This window comes from Humulus lupulus, chromosome 1, assembly GCF_963169125.1.
Source record: "Humulus lupulus chromosome 1, drHumLupu1.1, whole genome shotgun sequence".
In the NCBI taxonomy this organism is placed as follows: Eukaryota; Viridiplantae; Streptophyta; class Magnoliopsida; order Rosales; family Cannabaceae; genus Humulus; species Humulus lupulus.
The window spans coordinates 29,440,978-29,461,841 of record NC_084793.1 but is presented as its reverse complement, the minus strand read 5'-3'; the positions used below and the strand labels follow the sequence as shown (position 1 = coordinate 29,461,841).

At 36.3% G+C, this 20,864-nt stretch overlaps 2 protein-coding genes across 2 annotated transcripts; both read left to right on the top strand.

Moving 5' to 3' along the window:
- Positions 1-4,038: 4,038 nt before the first annotated feature.
- Positions 4,039-5,805, top strand: LOC133806603 (uncharacterized). Its single transcript, XM_062244720.1, has one exon. It carries the CDS (start codon positions 4,039-4,041, stop codon positions 5,803-5,805), a length of 1,767 nt encoding a protein of 588 aa, XP_062100704.1.
- Positions 5,806-5,844: 39 nt separating this feature from the next.
- Positions 5,845-7,484, top strand: LOC133806538 (uncharacterized). Its single transcript, XM_062244645.1, has 3 exons — positions 5,845-7,150; positions 7,244-7,336; positions 7,444-7,484. The coding sequence occupies exons 1-3, from the start codon at positions 5,845-5,847 to the stop codon at positions 7,482-7,484; spliced, it is 1,440 nt and encodes a 479-aa protein (XP_062100629.1).
- The last annotated feature ends 13,380 nt before the right edge of the window (positions 7,485-20,864 follow it).

Sequence of the window (20,864 nt, the reverse complement as noted above, 5' to 3'; positions counted from 1 at the left end):
TCCCGGCACACTAATCAAGGTCCTTAAGCCTTATTAGTAATTTTGGGTCGTTACAATTTTTCTGGGCATGAGAATTCTTCAGCGTCACAGTCTTTCCTTCCAGCGCCGTGGCCTGTGCAGAACTTTGAAAACAAGCATTCTGTAAAGGACCTGGCCGCGGTGCCACCAAGCCGTGCCGCGACCTTTAATAACTTCTTCAATTCAAACATTTTTTGTCCTAAAAAATTCACCAAAGCCATAAAATATCTTGATGACTCATCTTTTCACAGAAACAAAATCAAAAAGTCAATTTTCATCATTTTCTGCCAATTTTCTTCATTTGCTCTTTTCCTTTAATTATTGATTAAAACCTGAAAAAAAAACAAGTGTAATACTGCACTAAATAATAGAAAAACTTAAATAAAAATTATCTAAAATACAACCTAAACATAACACAAAACAAGACGCAATAGCCCCCAAATCACATAGAGCATGTTTGCACTCAAAATTCCCAATAATGCACAATATAGTAAAACTCCCCGGATCTCTAAGCTTTTGGGGAAATTTTCTTTGAAAAATGGCGCTGCAATCTTCAGTTAAAGCCACAGTGTCATCATCCTCCATCTTTCTCTTCATCAAAATCTCCTTCATGAATTTCACATAACTAGGCATCTTTTCTAATGCTTCAGCGAAGGGAATGTTGATATGCAACTTTTAAAGACCTCCAAAAACTTGAAAAACTATTTATCAAGAGAATTTTTCTGAAACCTTTGAGGGTATGGAATCCTGACCTGTGTTTCAACCTTCATTGGTGTGTTCTTTCCAATAACATGTCGGTCTTCAGTAGCCCCCTGTTCAACCTATTCAAAATTCCCCCCACATCTTCATTCTGTTCAACTGACTGATGTAACCCAGGCTGATCAACTTGCTTCCCACTTCTAAAAGTTATTTCCTAACGCTGCTCCTTAGGATTCACCACAGTATTGCTAGGCAAGTTCCCCTGAGACCTATTATTCAGCTTGTTTGCCAACTGACCCACTTGTGTTTCCATATTTTGAATAAAGGATATAGTTTCTGTTATGAACCAAGTCTGGGTATTTGTAAGAGTCAACAATGCAGCTTACAATTCATTTGGCTTCTCTTGAGGCGCTGGTTGTCTAAGCTGTTGAGAAGATGATGCTTGAGGCATAGATTGTTGTTGTTGCATGTTCCGAGACATATTTTGTTGATATTGACCCTGAAACTATGGTTGTTGCCCTTGATTATTTCTCAAAGAGAAGTTAGGATGATTCCTCCACCCAGGTTTAAAAGAGTTGGAGAAAGGATTATTATACCGCCTATAAAAATTCCCTAATGCTTGAACCTGAGCTTGGTCCACAAGAACATGATTTTGAGGGTCAACTGGTGTGCACTGGTCAAATGGATGAGGACCCCCACAAATTTCACACCCGGTGTGCATCTGAATAACATTGGCAGAGACAGTGGTTTGTTGCAACTGCTTAGTTAATGAAGCTACATGAGTAGTCAAAGCAGTGATAACATCAAGCTCATGAACCCCAGCCCATTTTTTGTTATTGGTGGCTTTCTCATCCGAAAACTGGTGATTATTCACCGCCATATCCTCTAGCAACTCATGTGCTTCAGTATCACTCTTGCTCATATGCCCCACTAGCTGCAACATCAATAATCGTATGCATAGTACCACACAACTGATTGTAAAAATTATGGACTGACATCCACTTCTCAATCCCATGGTGGGGATATTTCCTTTGCAGCTCCTTGAATCTTTCCCATGCATCATAAAGAGATTCCCCATTAAAAATTACTAATTTCACCCCTCAACTTCACAGCCTTGGATGGGGGAAAGAACTTGGCCAGGAAACTTTGAGCTAAATCTTGCCACGAAGTAATAGAATTGGATTGAAGGGAGTTTAGCCAGCTCTTAGATCGATCCCGCAGTGAAAATGGGAATAGCCTCAACCTGATAGCATCATCACTCACCCCATTACATTTGAACGTTTCACATAGCTCAAGAAAATTTTCTATGTGCATATGAAGATCTTTTGAAGGGGAGTCCACCCAACTGAACTGTGGACTGGACCTTTTGTAAGATTGCTGGCTTTATTTCAAAATTGTTTGCAGCAACCACCAGTGGTCTAATACATGATTGTACTCTTGTAACAGTAGGGAGTACATAGTTTCTAAGTGTTCGTGCATTTTGGCACCTGCATTAACATTAGATTCATCATCCCTAATATCACCCATACTGATTTCTTCCCTTTTCTTCCTTCGGTTCTGTTTGCAATTTTTCTCTATCTCGAGATTTATAGGAACTAAACTGTCAGCTCTCCTTCTACTGCGCATATAACAATAGTACTAAAATGGAGATCACAAAATGCACAGAAACCAAATTAGAAAGATGATCAAGTAACAAATCAAATTAGAAATAAAATTAACTATTTTGATAATGATAATATTTCAGTCCCCGGCAACGGCACCAAAAACTTGTTGCAAAATTTAAGCTACGCAATTATACGTAATCACAATTTGTAATAAATCTCGGTAAGAACGAGTATCGTCCCACAAAGACTGATTTATCAATTACCAAATAATTAATCTCTAATTTCTATTTGGCTAACAAATTTTGATTTGAAAAGTTTAAAATGAAGAAAGCATAAACAAATGTAAATTGCAAAAATTATAGTTATTCATAATAACGAGTTTATCAAAAAGTTTCTCTCTCTAAGCTCTGTTTGCTCTGTTAGGGCTTGAGCTGTGCCATGGCAGGGAGACCGAGACTACGAAAGGACTCAGCAAAAATTCAGGCTACTAAGAAGGGGACCAAGAAGAAAGGACCGAGTTCATCCGAGCCAATCAAGAAAACGAAGAAGATAGATCAGATTTTGGGGATAGAGGAATTGCAATGCTCTGATTCCGAAATCGATCTGGATGAAGGGAAAGATCTACCGCCGATTATGACCACTATAATCAGAGATGAAGGAGTTGAGATAACTCTTTCTCCACGATCCAGTGAGCGTGAACTCTTTCAGCGATCTGTGATACGGGCATCTTTTACCGAAGTAATGGGGGCTGCTAATGCTGCGAAGAGCTCTAATGGTAAGAAGTCTCCTCAGGAATTTCCTATTCTGCATTTTGAGAAAGAAGTTATGGGGGAAATTGGGGGTTGTGCAAAGATTATAGATGAAGATATAGCTGATGAGATTAATTACTGGAATTCTGCCATTGTTTGCTATGTTTTAGGAGCTAACCCTCCTATACATGTTATGGAAGGCTTTCTGAAAAGAATATGGAAAAATAAGAATATTGATAGAGTTAGTCTGCTAACTCATGGAGTTTTTTTGGTCCGGTTTCACTCGATTGAGGATCGGGATGGTATTCTTACAGGTGGTTATCAATTCTTTGATAAGAAACCTCTTATAATGAAGGCTTGGGATCCAGATGTTAAATTCACCAGGGAACAGATGTGGAAAGTTCCAGTTTGGGTTCAACTCAGACAACTTGATCTGAAGTACTGGGGGGAAAGATCAATGGGGAAAATAGTGAGCACTCTTGGGAGGATGATTAAACAAGATCAAGCTACTATGAATAGAGATAAACTAGAATTTGCTCGAGTCTTAATAGAGATGGATATATCTAAAGGCTTTCCAAACTCGATCAAATTTGAAGATGAAAAATGGAGTCTAGTTTATCTGGAGGTTTTATATGAATGGAAACCAGAAAAGTGTGCCACTTGTAATGGAATAGGCCATACTAGTAATGTGTGTAAGAAGGCAAAAGTTGTGGAACAAATGAAGAAAATATGGAAGCCGAAAGAGGTGACAGAAACAGTGAAAAATCCTTCTGAGACAGAAACAGAGGAAGATCAGGGATTTAAAAAAGTGAAAGGTAAAAAGGTGGTGATAGGAAGGCCCTCTCAAGTTAACACGAGTAATGCTTTTGAAGTTCTTGAAGAGATTTCGATTTAAGAAGAACAAGTGGGCAAAGTTCTTTGTGAGATGCAGTCCATTATTGATGGAGGGGGAGATCCTCCACCAATAAATGGATAAAATTTTCATTTGGAATGTAAGGGGCATCAATAAATCCTCAAAGCAAATTGATGTTATGAAAGAACTTCATAATAAAAATATAGGTTTTATTGGGCTCCTTGAGACTAAGGTTAAGGCTTCCAAGATGGGAGCCTTATACCTTCAAATGTTCAAAGGCTGGTGTTTTTCGTCTAATCTTGCTCATCATCCTAATGGAAGGATTATCATAGCTTGGAATCCTAATAGTTTTGAAGTGGATATCAAAGGTGGTACTAGTCAATTTATTCACTGTGTTCTTAAACCTAAAAAAGGTCATAGATTTTCTTTAACAGTAGTATATGCTGCTAATGACTCCAGAACTAGAGCTCTTTTGTGGAGAGATTTGGTGAACATCTCGGAAGGTATGAAGATTCCTTGGATAGTTGGAGGTGATTTCAATGCGGTGTTGAATCCGGAAGAGAGGCTGGATTATAGAGGAAATGCAAATGAATTGATACCTTTTCAGACTTGTGTGAATAGTTGTGGTTTAGAAGATGTGAAATACAATGGCAGATTCTTCACGTGGAATAATAAACAAGATGGTAAAAACCGAGTTTATGCTAAACTCGACAGATTTTTGGCTACCTCGGAATGGATTGATACATATTCCACTTCTGAAGTTTCTTTTCTTCCTGAGGGAAATTTTGACCATTCCCCGGCTCTTCTTACAGTTTATCCGAGTATGCAGAATATTAAAAAACCTTTTAGGTATTTCAACTTCTGGAAGAATTTGAATGGTTTTCTTGATGTTGTGAAGCAGTGTTGGCAGGAAAAAGTTGCTGGTTCTCATATGTATCAGCTGGTATTTCTCTTAAAGCAGCTCAAGTCTGGCCTGAAGAATTTGAATAGGCAAGGCAGGGGGGATGTAGAGCTTCAAGAGAAGGAGACCTACCAGCAGTTGCTAAAAATTCAGCAGCAATTACAGCTTGATCCTCGTAATAGTGATCTGATTTTGGCAGAGAAAAAGTATAGAACAGAATTTTCAGTAGCTCACAAGAACTATATTCAATACCTTAGTCAAAAAGCTAAAGTTGATTGGATAAAATCTAGGGATGAGAATACTAAATTGTTCCACTCTAGCTTGAAGATTAGAAGACAACAGAACACTATTTACTCTATCAGGGACCAGAATGGAAATTGGGTGGACAATCAAGAAGGAGTCATTAAAGCTTTCCTTGAGTTTTATGATTCTTTGCTGGGTTCTAAAATAGAAGGTCGAACTAGGGTGCATAAAATTTTTTTCAAGGAGGGAGCTTTGATTAGTCCTAGCCAAGCGACTTGGCTCATTCGAGATTATACTGGTGAAGAGGTAGAGGTGGCTCTAAATTCCATTCCTAATGATAAAGCTCCAGGTCCTGATGGCTACAATAGTGCCTTTTTTAAAGATACTTGGGAGATACCTGGTAAGGAGGTTAAAGAGGTCATTTTATCCTTTCTTAACACAGAAAAGCTTCTAAAAGAAATTAATGCTACCACAGTGACTTTGGTGCCTAAGGCTACTTGTCCTGAATCAGTTAGTGACTTTAGACCTATTGCATGTTGCAATGTGATCTATAAAATAGCCACTAAGATGATTTGTAACAGACTTAGAGATATTCTTCCTGATATAATTTCAGAAAATCAAAGTTGTTTTGTGAAAGGAAGGAAAATTTCCCACAACATCATGATTTGCCAAGATATGGTTCGGGGTTATGATAGAAGGAGTGCTAAGTCGGCTTGCCTTTTTAAGATTGATTTATAGAAAGCTTATGACACTCTTGATTGGGATTTTCTAAAAGAAATGTTAGAAGCTTTAAAATTTCCCCAAAAATTTGTGGAGTTGATCATGATTTGCGTAACTACTCCTCGGTTCTCTTTCTGCATTAATGGAGCTTTACATGGGTATCTTCAATCCAAGAGGGGTTTGAGACAGGGAGATCCTATGTCGCCTCTTCATTTTGTTATTGGTATGGAGTATTTGTCCAGGATCTTAACAAAGATAGCAAAAGATAGCAAATTTCAATTCCACCCGAGATGTAAGAGTTTGGCTCTCACTCACCTTTGTTTTGCGGATGATCTCCTTTTGTTTTGTAAAGGAGATTATGTTTCAGCAACTCTGTTGCTAAGGGCCTTCAAGCTGTTTGAGAATTCTTCTGGCCTTAAAGCGAATATTGGGAAGTCTGTTGTGTATGGTACAGGTATGGACACTCATTCCTTTGAGAGAATAGTGGATATTTCTGGTTTTCAAAAGAGTTTACTGCCTTTTAAATACTTGGGTATGAAAATCTGTTTGAAAAGGCTTACTAGGGCTGACTGTGATTGCTTAGTTGATAAAATGACCAAAAGAATTAAGGTTTGGAGCAGTAGAAACCTTTCTTATGCTGGCAGGATAGTTTTAATTAATTCTGTTTTGCTTTCCATAAATTCTTTTTCGTCTCAAATAATTATCCTTCCTAAGATGGTTGTTCAAAAAATAAACCAAGTTTGTCGAGCCTTTCTTTGGAAGAGTAGTGAGATGCTTAATGGCCTGGGCAATGTTTCTTGGGAGGTTGTTTGTAAGACCAACAAAGAAGGAGGTTTGGGGTTTAAAGATATAGGTTTGTGGAATCTTTGTGCTATAGGTAAACATGTTTGGGATATCACCATGAAGAAAGACAACCTGTGGGTTAAGTGGGTGAATTCTGTATATATAAAAAATGATGACTGGTGGAACCATATAGCTCCAAATGATGCAAGTTGGTACTGGAAGCGTATCGTGCAAACTAAAGAAATCATTAAGAATTTGTTTACTCCAATAGATTTTCAGAGCTTCAATTTCTCCATACAGGGTCTTAGTAATAAGATGCTGTCTATGCAATTAGAAAGGTGGAAATACTCTGTTATTTGGGACAGATCCAATGTTCCAAAACATAGAGTTATTGTTTGGATGGCTTTACTTGGGAAACTTCACACTAGAGATCGGCTTTACAGGTTTGGAATCACTCCTCAAGCTGACTGTCTAATTTGTGGAGCTGCTGAAGAGAATCACAGCCACCTATTTTTCTCCTGCTGCTTCAGTAGGAAAATTTTACTTGAAGTTGCTAGCTGGTGTGGTATAATCTATACAGGTACTGACTTGGAAAAGTTGTTGAAGTGGCTGCTGAAAAAAAAAATTTCAAAAGGTAGAAGAGCTATTCTGTTCAGTATAATTTCTGCTACAGTTTACTATGTTTGGAGGGGAAGAAATAGAGTTCTTTGGGATCATGAGCTTCCCATGGTTTCAGTTGTAGTCAAGAATATTATTCATGTTGTTTGTAATAGATTACAGATTATAAACATACATAAACTCAATAGTATAGATAGAGATTGGGTGGGAATGCTCATGAGAGCTTGTAATTAATTGTTCTTTGATTCTTGTTAGGTTGTAAAGGAGTTTCTTGTAGTGAATACAAAGATTTCTGATTTACCAAAAAAAAAAAATGTAAATTGCAAAAATGAACTAACAAAAAGAACACAAGTTTAACACTGAAATTACAGAAACACAAGAGAATTAATTCAATAAATAATGAAATAGGGAATTTAATATCCACTCGACTATTTCATTAATGCTAGATTTCACAATCATTCTCTTATTAAGATAACGAGTTCTCAAAAGCATTTTATATTCAGATTAAGATATATAAAAATCGAACTAGATATGAATTTTCTATATTTCTATGATAAACTCACATATAAGTAGCAGTAAGATTGAAAACTCAAAAACTACATAAATTATATTGATACTCTCGTTCAATATTGAAATCTATGTCCAATCAATTATAGCATGTTTAAATCCCACATTTCTGATTTTGACTCAAACTCATATGGATTATGTAAAAGATGGACAATAATCATATATAATAAACACAAATTGAAAGGATCTTAAAGAAGAATAAAGAAATGTCAACTTTGCATTAAATCATAGTAAAGTTGCAAGAGATTCAATTAAAAACCCTAAGAATAAAATTAATTAATCAACATAGAAAAGTTATCCTGAATACTAGAGTTTAACATAAACAAAATTAAAGAAGAAGAAAAATTGTAGATTCAATCTCTGTAATTTCTCCCCAAAATGTTCTCCTTGCCTCCTTTGATGAAAAACCAACCTCTCGCCTCCTTCATTATTTTTTGTCTCCTTTTTCTTTTTCAAAAATGTTCTTTCTTTTAAAAAAAATCTTTCACCCTAATTTTTCCTGTTAAAAGTCACAATTGGCCTTATTTTTAAAACATGTACGGACACAAGCGTTGCAACTCAGCTTTCATGCGCTGTGACCCTAGCACGATAGCCCTAAATTGGGTAGCCTCTGACTTCAATGGCGTCACGACCCAACATTCTTGTGTCACGACTCAAAAGGATACCATTGTGACGCAACATTGAAACGCGACAACTCAAAATATAGGCGTCTAACAGTCTTTCTAACTAAGCTAGCGCTGTGGCCTAACTTTCAAGAGTCACAACTCAAATTATCTCCTTTTTAAAACTAAACATTTTAAGCTTCCTTAAGACCCTAGATCTCTTCTAAAGTGCCCCAACACGACCAAACACCTTTTAACGAAAGAAATCCATCGTTTATCCTCCAATTAGCCCTTAGTTACACCACATCCACACCAACCCTTGAGTAATCACTAAAACCTGAAAACACACAAAGCACAAGCATAATTCTTCACCAAAACAACTTAAAAGATTAAAAACATACCTTTAAAACCTACTCTAAAACAATACTAAAATAGACTTATCAGGTGGTAACCGGTATAGCTAACACATCACGAGCCATGAGTGATAAGATCTTGTACTTGCACCCACTACTAGCCCACCATCCCAAAACATTATAATTCTCACTTGGTCGCTCAGGTTCCTCTTCCAAATATTTATCGACCTCATTTTTTGTCATTCCATCATCCTTCTCCAATCTCCATGCCACAAACTCATCATGCAAATTACGTGAATTCTTGGCAGTAGGTCGATCACTAACAGGCAGGAAGAACGTGGATGAACCAATAACAATAGACTAAGACTGTAGTTGAGTCGTAGATGATGATGGATGAAGACTTGTTGTTGTCTCATTATATTTATCAAACATTGCCCGTATTGTCTGCTCTACCCTTTTCACCATCTCTTTGCACGTCATCTCATCATAAGTAGCAGTAAAGCAATGGTTGAGATACTCAAGCTTGTATCTTGGGTCAAGGACCAAGGCAATTAGAAGTGCCTCATTACAATTATCAAGATTTCCCCAATAATTTTCATATTTTAGTTTCATGCTCGTTTCCATTGTCCTTAATAATTCGTTCTCATCATCGTCAACTGCTAAGTCATACAGTTCCTATTGCATATTGCAGATCTCAATGAAGTACTTATTAGCAGTAACATAAGTAGACCCACTAAACTTTAATGTTATTTCGTAAAAAGTCTCCAAAAACCTCAACAACACTGGAGCATTATCCCAATCAAAACCAGTGGGGCCCCCCTCCTTTGGTTCTCCATCTTTGTCAACCTCATCAAAATATTTCATACAAGTAGCATCTGATTCCATCCTGTCAAATGCCTTCTGAAATTTCATTGCACAATTGAGCATTAGATATGTGGAGTTCCACCTTGTTGGGACATCTAAACACAGAAGCCCTTTACATTCAATCCTTTCCTCCATCACACTCTCCTTAAAAATTATTAGCCTAGAAGGAGAAGACCTAACAAACCTCACAATATTTCTAATTGTTGCAATTGACCCATGTTTTTCCTTCAACCCTTCAATGACAATTAGGTTCACTATATGATTGCAACACCTCATATGTAAAAACTTTCCATCCAAAATTAGTATATTCTCTTTCTCTTTGAACTTCCTTTTAAAGTATCTAATGGCAACATCATTAGAGGAAGCATTATCTACCGTAATGGTAAACAACTTATAGATGCACCATTCTAAAAGACATAACTCAATCTCATTGCCAAGGGTTTCCCCTTTATGATCTACCACTTGGAAAAAATTGATAATTCTTTTATGATACTCCCAAACATTATCAATCCAATGAGCAGTGATGGCAATGTAATTCAAATTTTGAATGGATATCCTCTCATGGCTCAAAATATTTTTCAATGTCACCTTCTCCTCTTTATATAACTTCAATACATCCCTAGCAACAATCATTCAAGAAGGGATCTCAAACCTACGTTGGAGTGTTTTGAAAAATATTTTCAACCCTTCACCCTCGACATGTCTAAATGACAACTCATCCAACACAATATATTGCGTGAGGGCTACCCTATAAGCTTCTTTGTTATCAGCTACAGCTACTAAGCTTGTTTCCCCCTCTTTCCCTCCCTTTACAGGCTTAAAGCTTAAAGTCTTTTATTTATGCTCATCAATCTTAAATGGACTTAGCTCACAAAGTTTCTTAAAATGGTTCCACAAATGACTAGTCCCATGTTTTCTAGTGTCACACAAGAAGTCAGATCCACAATAATTACATATACACTTTGGTGGGAGCAGGCTCTTCGTTAAGATTTGTCGGGGGTGGACGAGGATCTTCCTTAGTAAAATGATCCCAAACAAATGACCCTTTTCCCTTTGTTTTTCCAGGAGGGATGGGAGGTCTACCCCTCTTTCTAGCCCTAGTTTTTCTACTCTTATCAATAGGAGTATGGGTTTTAGTCTGAGCGAGAGGTGGTTGATCATCTATCGGAGGAGGAGTTTCATCTACCTCATCAATATCCATTACCTAATAAAACATATTTAAGAAAAACTAATCAACAAAGCAACACACAATAAACCAAATATCCACTACAACAGGGCAAGACACAAGCCTATAATCCACTACAACAGAGTAGCACACAAGTCTAATATCCACTACAACATGGCAGCACACAACAAGCCTAATATCCACTACAATAGGGTAGCAGACAAGCGTATAATCAACTACAATAGAGCATCTCACAAGCCTAATATCCACTACAATAGAGAAGCACACAAGCATAATATGCACTACAATAGGGCAACACACAACAAGCCTAATATCCACTACAACAGGGCAACACACATTCGCACAAGCCTATATATTATAATCCAATATAACAAAGATAATAAGTTTACCTCAATCTTCAAAGTAGAAGCAATGAATTTTGACTAGCCCGCTTCTGCTCCAATATGTAAATCCATAAAAATAAGTAATTGTCATTAAAATTTCAGCATATGAGATTGAGATATGACCATGAGTTTTAACATTAAACATATATTACACACAAACTTCGCAAATCAATGAAAGTTTCCTTCATAAAAAAAGTTAAAGATCATGGTTTATTAAAAAGAAAAAGGAACCTTAAATGTAAAACCTAATTCAAGGCTAATGAAATCACAACTTTGTTTGGTAAAATGAAATATTTAATCACATAGTTTGGGATTTAAATATGTAATCACATAGTCATAGATACACAAAACAGTGAACATATACAGTATACACATATACACATTATATATTTCATAGATTAGATATTAAAAATAATAACACAATCATATTATATACTATATAGATTAGATATATAATCTGATAATCATAGAGTCGTAGACTAACAACACAGTGAGCCTATAGATAGAGTATATTAGTATATAATATATAGAGACAAAATGAGAGAATACAAATCAAAATAAAGAGAAAGAAGGTGTGCTCACCGTGAAGGGGTCGGCTGGCTGGTGGCTGCACCGGTGGTGGCACTGTGGCGGTGGGAGAAGGTCCCCATTGGGCTAACATGAAACCCTGAGTGTGAGCCAAAAGAGAGAAAGAAAGTGATGGTGGTTGGTGGTTGGCTGTGCGGTTATGCCTGCGGGGTCTGCGCTGGTGGGGGGAGGTGGTTGTGGTGGGTCGTGCTCGTGCATGAGAGAAAAGGTGACCGGGGTGGTGGTGGAGTCATGAGGGAGGGAGGGTCCGGTCTGCCTCTATCGTGTTGTCTGAGTGTGGAGTGGAGAGGCTGCATGTGCGTGAGTGAAGAGAGAAAGAGAAAGGGTTATATTTTTTTTAGGATTTCATTTTTTTTAAATACACTTGGTCGGGTTCGGGTGTGTGTGTTAAAACTTAAAATCCGAACCTGACTCGACACATGTTGGGTTCAGATTGGATTAGGCCCGAAATGAATGGGTTTTCCAAAAAACTGGGTTCTCGGGTTTTCAGGTTTTGCGGATTGGATTAGGCAGGTTATGCGGGTTTTGCGAGCCAAATGTTCACCCCTGTAACTTACATGTAAATAATATTGTTTCTTTTATTAATCAAACAAAAAACAAACTTAGAAGTTACTTTCGTATTATAATAAAAAAATACACATTTTGGTTTTTATTATGAATTTTTATTTAACCAAAATAAAAATCAACTACATAGTTACTTTTTAAATACAACACATAAATTACTTATTACAATTATTGAAGATACCTTTATGTTTTTCTTTTTATAAACAAAGCAGAAAAGAAACTTTTTGGTCAACCAAATATAAAAGAAACTAAAATGTTACTTTTACTTCCGGCCATATTCTCCGATGATGGCAAAAAAATATATGCTTCTCACATATTAAAATGACCACCTTGAAGAGTAGGTCTCAATGGTACCACCCTTGAGCCCAAATGATCAACAATGTGGTCATAATTTTATTTTTAAGTTTTGGAGAAGAGAGAGAAAAGAGAAAAGAGAAATAAATAGATTTGAAGGAGAAAAAAAAAACTTAGTTTATGGTAGTCTATATGGTTTATTTGTAAATAATTATTTATAGCTGATTTTTGTAAATAATAGTCAAATCACTTTCATCTATGTAATTATTCCTTATTATTCCCCGGATGCTTTTGACAGATCCTTTTTTAAGAGTTTTGAGGCCCAATAAGAAAATTTTCAAATAATAATTACATCTGGGCTTGTCAAATATATTTTATTTCAGAATATTGATCCAAGTTTTATTTACAGAAAGACTAGAGATTTCTCCACATTGGATTTTCAAATTCTTACACCAAAAATATAAATTTTTCTCTACGTCATTTATCATCGAACCCAAATGTTAACTACTACTTACTAGGAAAATACACACGCCAGCCACAATAGAAATCCATCCTCCAACTAGATTGCTGCCCAAATTTTGTTACCAAAAGTTTCGAAACAACAGCGCACATGCTGGTCAAAGTTGCTATACTCGTGACTTTGACAACATTTTTTGGTCACTTCAAAAACAGGGGTGGTACTATTGGAACAAATACTTTGAGAGGAACAAAATCCAACCACCAAATCTCTCTATTTCATCGTTGATTTTTGGCGAGTTCGTGGGTATATCTGCTCATACATGTAACTTTTTAGTTACTATTCTATTTGTTTCTTGTGGTTGTTGGAAAAGATGATTCAAAAGTAACTCGTTACTTTCCTATTTTGTTAACCATAAATTCAATGAGTTGCCAAAATATGTACTTTTCCTATGATTCGAAAGAAACGTTTAAGTTACTTTTCTACTAGGTTAACAAAAAATTAACTATAATTCAAACATAAAATCCACAAGTAACCAAAAAGTATTTTCATTTTATATTAAAAGTTACCATATATTATCCTAAATAACCTTAAAAACTATTTTAGAAACATATTGAAGTAAAAGAAGTTGTTTGTGATACTATTTGTTAACTTTTAAATAAAACGTAATAAGATGCTTTTCAGTAACTCATTAGGTTGGTGGGTTGCTTTAAATTTTTTTTACAACGTAAAAATTAAGTCATTCTTCTAAAGGGAACCAATTGGTATCGTAAATTGTTTTGAAGGCAACCAAAATGTATATTTTAAAAGCATAGAGTAATGTAAAAAAAATTCCCTTTGAACTTCCTTCCTCGTTTTGTGCACTTTGAGCTGGAAAATCCTGTCCTTTTTGTGAGATTTATCTAGCATTTTGTCGGATGCACGCAATAAACTGTTTAAATCTTGATTTGATATCTTAAATGATTCAGAATTTTTTGAAATTTTTTGGGAGATCTCCTGTAACTACATTATACATCATCATGTGATACAAATAGAGTTATAACTTATCAATGTATCGAAAATATTAAAAGTACTTATAAATCATGATTAAAAACAATCACATTTATATTATTTTCAATATAATGTTTAGATTAAATAATGTGACAAAGTGTGTCACATATTATAACATAATATATATGAGAGTTACATTTTTTTGGATAGTGTGAATATCCAAATGTGTAACATATTTGGGGCTACAAAATCAGTTACAAATTTATAACTCCTATATATTATCCAATAATGTGTAGATTATTTGTTACACATTTTGAGTTTGAATTTCACAAAATCATAAGTGATATGGTTGTTAGAGATGTGATTTTAACTCCCATAATGTGTTTGGAAGTTACAAAATCAAGTGGGAATGAGTTTGGAATGTTTTGGAAAAGTTTGGAAAATTGGGTGGCTGAAATGCATTGTGGCTGTGGCGTGGGGAACAGAAGCCAGCGGCCGCGGCCACATATCCCAGGTCGCTGCCTGGAATGCTGAAAACCTTTTTTCCAACTTCGGTTTTATCCAATTTTGAATCTTTCCAACTCCCAAGTAACTCCTAAATCTTCATTTTAATTCCATAAACATCCAATTAAACATTGGTAATAACCATGAGGCTTGGTAAAATTTGAAATTCAAATGGTGTCTTAAAACCCTATAAATAGAAGCCTATTGCTCACTTGTTAGACACATTATTTTTCTATCCTTTAGAGCACTTAGCTAAAAAATCACCTAGAGACTTGTTTATTCCAGAGAGCTATTTCTATTTGTGAGAGCTCCCTTAGTGCTTGAGATAGGGGAAATAAGCTTTTGGACAAAGGTTGTAAACCTTGTTCAAGTTGGTGATCCTCAATGCTTTTCACTTTGGTTGTGTGAGTGAGAGTGTTAGTTTTTTTGTTATTGTTCTTCTTTTCTACTATTTTTTTTTCATCTTCTTCTCTTTATTTTTCTATTTACACTTTTGCTTGTATTTTTTACTTTTAGAGTTGTAATCTCCTTTACATCTTTTCTCTACTACTTCTAGTTTATTTGTATATTTTGCGAAGAGTCGTATTTTCTATTATTCTCTTCATCTACATCTTTCTACATTTACTTGTACTTTTATTATTACGTTGTAATCTTATTTAATCAATCATCTTGTTTTTTATTATTTTCTTAGATATGTAAGAGTCTTACCATTTTTCATTGAGGAAATATATTTATCTCTAAAATTCAAAAGCTTAACCCTTGTTTGTTTCAATGGAAGGTGAGACCATCAAGATCATGAACCAAGACCTAGTGAGGTTGGATAGGTTTGATGGATCCAATTTCACTAGGTGGAAATACAAGGTGAGATTCTTCTTGACCACTCTCAAGATCGCCTACATCCTAGAGTCCACCCTTGAACCTCTTTTGGCGCCATCCAACAAAGACACTCCCGAGGTGGTGGAGAAAATAAGGAAGAGAGATGAGGACAATCTTATTTGTAGGGATCACATCCTCAACACCCTATATGATAGGCTCTATGACCTCTATACCGAGACCAAGTCGGCAAAGGAGATTTGTGATGCACTTGAGACAAAATTCAAGGTGGAAGAGGAAGGTACCAATTTTTTTTTGATTTCTCAATACATTGATTTCAAATTTTTTGGTGATAAACCTATTCTTCCTCAAATTCATGAGCTTCAAATAATTGTTAACAAATTGAAAGTTTTTAAGATTTAGCTTCCTGAGGCCTTTCAAGTTGGTACAATAATGGCAAAATTAGCACCAACTTGGAGGAGCTATAGGAAAAGAATCCTTCATAAAAATGAGGATTATTCTATGGAGGAAATCCAAAAACATATTTGAATCGAGGAAGAATCGATATGTAGAGATAAACTTGTGGAGGGGTCTAATGGAGAGACTTGCAAAGCAAATGCGGTGTCACAACCAAAACATCCGCAAAATAAAGGGAAATGCAAGAAGGGTAATGAGAAACCTTTGGGTCCAAAAACCAACCCAAACAAGTTTAAGGGCAAGAAAAGTCCTTGCTTTGAATGTGGGGAAAATGGTCAATATGCTAGAGAATTTAGGCATAGAAAAGACCAACAAGGACCTAAGGTGAATGTAACTCAAGAGGAGAATATAGTTGCAAGCCTTAGTGAGGTGAATGCGGTCCAAGGCATTTACTTTGGTTGTGTGAGTGAGAGTGTTTATTTTTTGATATTGTTCTTCTTTTCTACTATTGTTTTTCATCTTCTTCTCTTTATTTTTCTATTTACACTTTTGCTTGTATCTTTTACTTTTAGAGTTGTAATCTCCTCTACATCTTTTCTCTACTACTTCTAGTTTATTTGTATATTTTGTTAAGAGTTGTATTTTCTACTATTCTCTTCATCTACATCTTTCTACATTTACTTGTACTTTTGTTATTGAGTTGTAATCTTATTTAATCAATCATCTTGTTTTTGTATTATTTTCTTAGAGCTGTAAGAGTCTTACCATTTTCCATTGAGGCAATATATTTATCTCTAACATTCAAAAGCTTAACCCTTGTTGTTTTAATGGAAGGTGAGAGCATAAAGATCTTGAACCAAGACCTAGTGAGGTTGGATAAGTTTGATGGATCCAATTTCACTATGTGGAAATACAAGGTGAGATTCTTCTTGACCACTCTCAAGATCGCCTACATCCTAGAGTCCACCCTTGAACCTCTTTTGGCGCCATTCGACAAAGACACTCCTGAGGTGGTGGAGAAAAGAAGGAAGATAGACGAGGATGATCTTCTTTGTAGGGATCATATCCTCAACACCCTATATGATAGGCACTATGACCTCTATACCGAGACTAATTCGACAAAGGATATTTGGGATGCACTTGAGACAAAATTCAAGGCGGAAGATGAAGGTACCAAAAAGTTTTTGATTTCTCAATACATTGATTTCAAATTTTTGGTGATAAACCTATTCTTCCTCAAATTCACGAGCATCAAATAATTGTTAATAAATTGAAAGTTTTGAAGATTGAGCTTCCCGAGACCTTTTAAGTTGGTGAAATAGTGGAAAAATTAGCACCAACTTGGAGGAGCTATAGGAAAATAATCCTTCATAAAAATAAGGATTATTCTTTGGAGGAAATCCAAAAACATATTCGAATCAAGGAGGAATAAATATGTAGAGATAAACTTGTGGAGGGGTCTAATGGAGAGACTTCCAAAGCAAATGCGGTGACATAACCAAAACATCCCAAAAATAAAGGAAAGGACAAGAAGGGTAATGAGAAACATTTGGGTCCAAAAACCAACACAAACAAGTTGAAGAGCGAGAAAAGTCCTTGATTTGTGTGTGGGAAAAATGGTCACTATGCTAGAGAATTTAGGCGTAGAAAAGACCAACAATGACCTAAGGTGAATGCAACTCAAAAGAAGAATATAGTTGCAATCCTTAGTGAGGTGAATATAGTCCAAGGCAAGGTGAAGGTGTAGTGGTACTACACATGTGCCACTGTCCATGTCACCTATGAAAAATCATTATTCAAGACCTTTGAAGAGTCAAAGGGAAACCATGAGATTCAAATGGGCAATAAGGGAAAATCCAAGGTACTTGGCAAAGGTACCATTGAAGTCTTTTTATCCTTCGGGAAGAAGGTCATATTAGTGAATCTGCTCTATGTTCTAGAAATTAGTAGAAATTTGGTAAGTGGAGATTTGCTTGGCATGCCCGACATTAAGGCCATTTTGAGTATGGTAAACTTATTCTTACCAAGTCAAATGTATTTTTGGGAAATGAATACTCTTGTGAGGGTATGGTTAAGTTGTGCAACAATGATGTAACTTTCAATGTTATCAATAAAGATGCTAATTCTGCTTATATTGTTGAGTATGATTCTTTATTTTTATGGCATCTTAGACTATCTCATATAGATTTTTCAACCATGAAAAAAGTAGTAAAATGTGGTATGATTGCATGCAATATTAAAAACTATGGAAAATGTGAAACATGTGTAAAAGCAAAAATGATAAAGAAACAATTTCCTAGTGTAGAAAAATAATCTAATTTACTTTATTTAATTCATAGTGATCTTTGTGAATTAAATGACATTTTAATTAGAGGTGGTAAAATGTATTTTCTTACTTTTATAGATGATTTTAGTAGATATACCTATGTGTTTCTTTTAAAGCATAAGGATAAGACTTTTGATGTTTTTAAACTTTATAACTTAGAAGTTGAAAATCAACTAAATAAAAAGATTAAGGTACTAAAAAGTGATGGAGGAGGTGAGTACTTCTCTAATGAATTCAATGCATTTTGTGAAGAAAATATCATAATTAATGAGTGCACCACACCTGATATACCACAACACAATGGTGTTTCAAAAGAAAAAATAGGACTTATCTAGAGATCATAAATTCTATGTTGGTGTTTTCTAAGATGAGCTTCAACTTATGGGGTGAAGCGTTATTAACCTCTTGTCACATTCTTAATCAAATATCAATGAAGAAAAATGAGATATCTCCATATGAGTAATGGAAAGGAAGAAAACCTAATATATGATACTTCAAAGTGTAGGGGTGTCTTGCATATTTCAAGAAAAACAAACCCAATAGAACAAAGTTAGGTTCAAGAGCCATAAAGTGTCCTTTTGTTGGTTAAGCCAACAATAGTAAAGCTTATAGGCTATTAGACCTAGAGTCTAATGTTGTGATAGAATATAGGGAAGTTGAATTCTTTGAGAACATGTTATGTGACAACAAATCTCAAGCTTCAAACTCTCCAAAGGAGAATTTGTTATATGAAAACAATTCTCAAACATCTAATTCCAAAAACAATTCTCAAGAGGAGAATTCTCAAAGGAATGTAGAGAAAGCCATTGAACTTAGAAGAAGTTTAAGGGTTAGAAAAGAGAAAAGTCTAGGATTGGATGAGATACATTCTCAACAAATTTCATTCTACATGGTAGAAGGAAATAAAGAAGAAGTCATTAGGAAATTCCAATTCCAATTGTACTTTTTGTTGAGGATGATCCTAAGACTTATAGAGAAGTCATGTAATCTAGAGATAATGTATTCTCGAAAGAAGTCATCAATGATGAGATGAATTCCATTCTTTCAAATAACACTTGGGAATTGGTAGACCGCTCACCGGGGTCTAAGCCAATTGGGTGAAAGTGGGTATTTAGGATAAAATACCATACTGATGCCACTATCCAAACCATTTAAGCTAGATTAGTAGCTAAATGGTTTAGGCAAAATGAGGGTATTGATTATTTCGATACCTATGCGCCTGTTGCAAGAATAACTTCTATAAGAATTTTGTTCGCTTTGGCTTCTATACACGACATGTATGTTCATAAAATGGATGTCAAAACGACATTCCTTAATGGTGTAACACCCTACTTCCATAGAGCCGTTACTAAGTGAGTTTAAAAACGTGCTTTCATCTCGTTAATCAAGGTTTTAGATCAAACAATGTAATTAAGCTATAAACAGAGGAAAAACCTTAGAAATAGTAACTTCCATAGAAAATCATAAAAGGTTTACACTTGGGATCCCAAAATACAGTTTAGAAATGTTTACAACATATTAACCAAACCAAGTCGACTAGACGAAAAAATCATAGTTTATTTACAAGCGTCTCCCAAAATTCTCTGGCCGTGGCAGCCAGGCTGGCCAAACATGTACACACCACCCCACGCCTGCTATACTCATGGTTGGTTGATCTTCTTTTACCCTTACCTGCACCACAGAGCATCTGTGAGCCGAAGCCCAGCAAGAGAACCCACACACAGATAACATATGTAACACATATATCACGCATATAAATAGGCCATTAATTGGCTAAACACATATGGCCTAGCCGTCCTAGGCGTTTACCAAGCCCTAGATTTGCGGACCACGCCGTGAGGATATTCCAGGTATCCTTCTAGGGACCCTCCCTGGCAACTCGCACTCCACGTGCTTAACGCTGCTCCCGGCCCCTTGCCGTTCTCGGCCTTACACTCAACGTGCCCAATGCCATTTTCGGCCCTTCGCCGTTCTCAGTCTACACTGTTCCCAGCTCAAGCCGACCGTTCACATCATAATACACATAGCATAACAAGCAAGTATAGAATTCTAGCATAATCAGATAAAGGGCTACGCCCCACAGTTCTAGAATATTGGGCTCGGCCTTGCATATCAATCCATTCAAACACACTGGGCTCAACCCTGCATATCATCCCATTCAAACACATTGGGCTCAGCCCTGCACACAAGCTCTATGGGAACAAGGGTTCTCTTACCTGAGTTCCAAGCTTTTTTAGCACCGATGCCCCGAGCACAGTCCTCCAACGTGAGCCTCACTGAAACCCTAGTCACAACACATTAACAATGTCCATCCATCAAATTCTAATCCAACAAATAACTTAGAGCCATAACCCTAACCTCCAGGTTCTTGAATTCCATCAATCCGGGTGATATAATCCAGCCCGAGCTTTACCCCTTGAGTTCCCAAGCCTAAAATACCCTTAAAACTCAAACTGGCGCAAAGGGCTGCGACCCCACCCACAAGAGCCGCGACTAGCCTCAAAATAGAGGCTAGCACCTCATTGACCCCCACATGGGCCGTGGCGCGCCCACCAGGCACCGTGGCACCCATGAGCTTCTCGGTCTCCCATGGCCGCACGCACACACGGGCCGCGGTGCACCCTCCTAGGGCTGCGGCTCTCACCTCGAACCCAGATTTTCCACCATTTTTCCACACCTTTCCTCAAGCTAATTCACCCACAACTCACCTATCAAACCCAGATATTTAACACATACATACCAGCTCAATATCAACACTAAAACCCCAT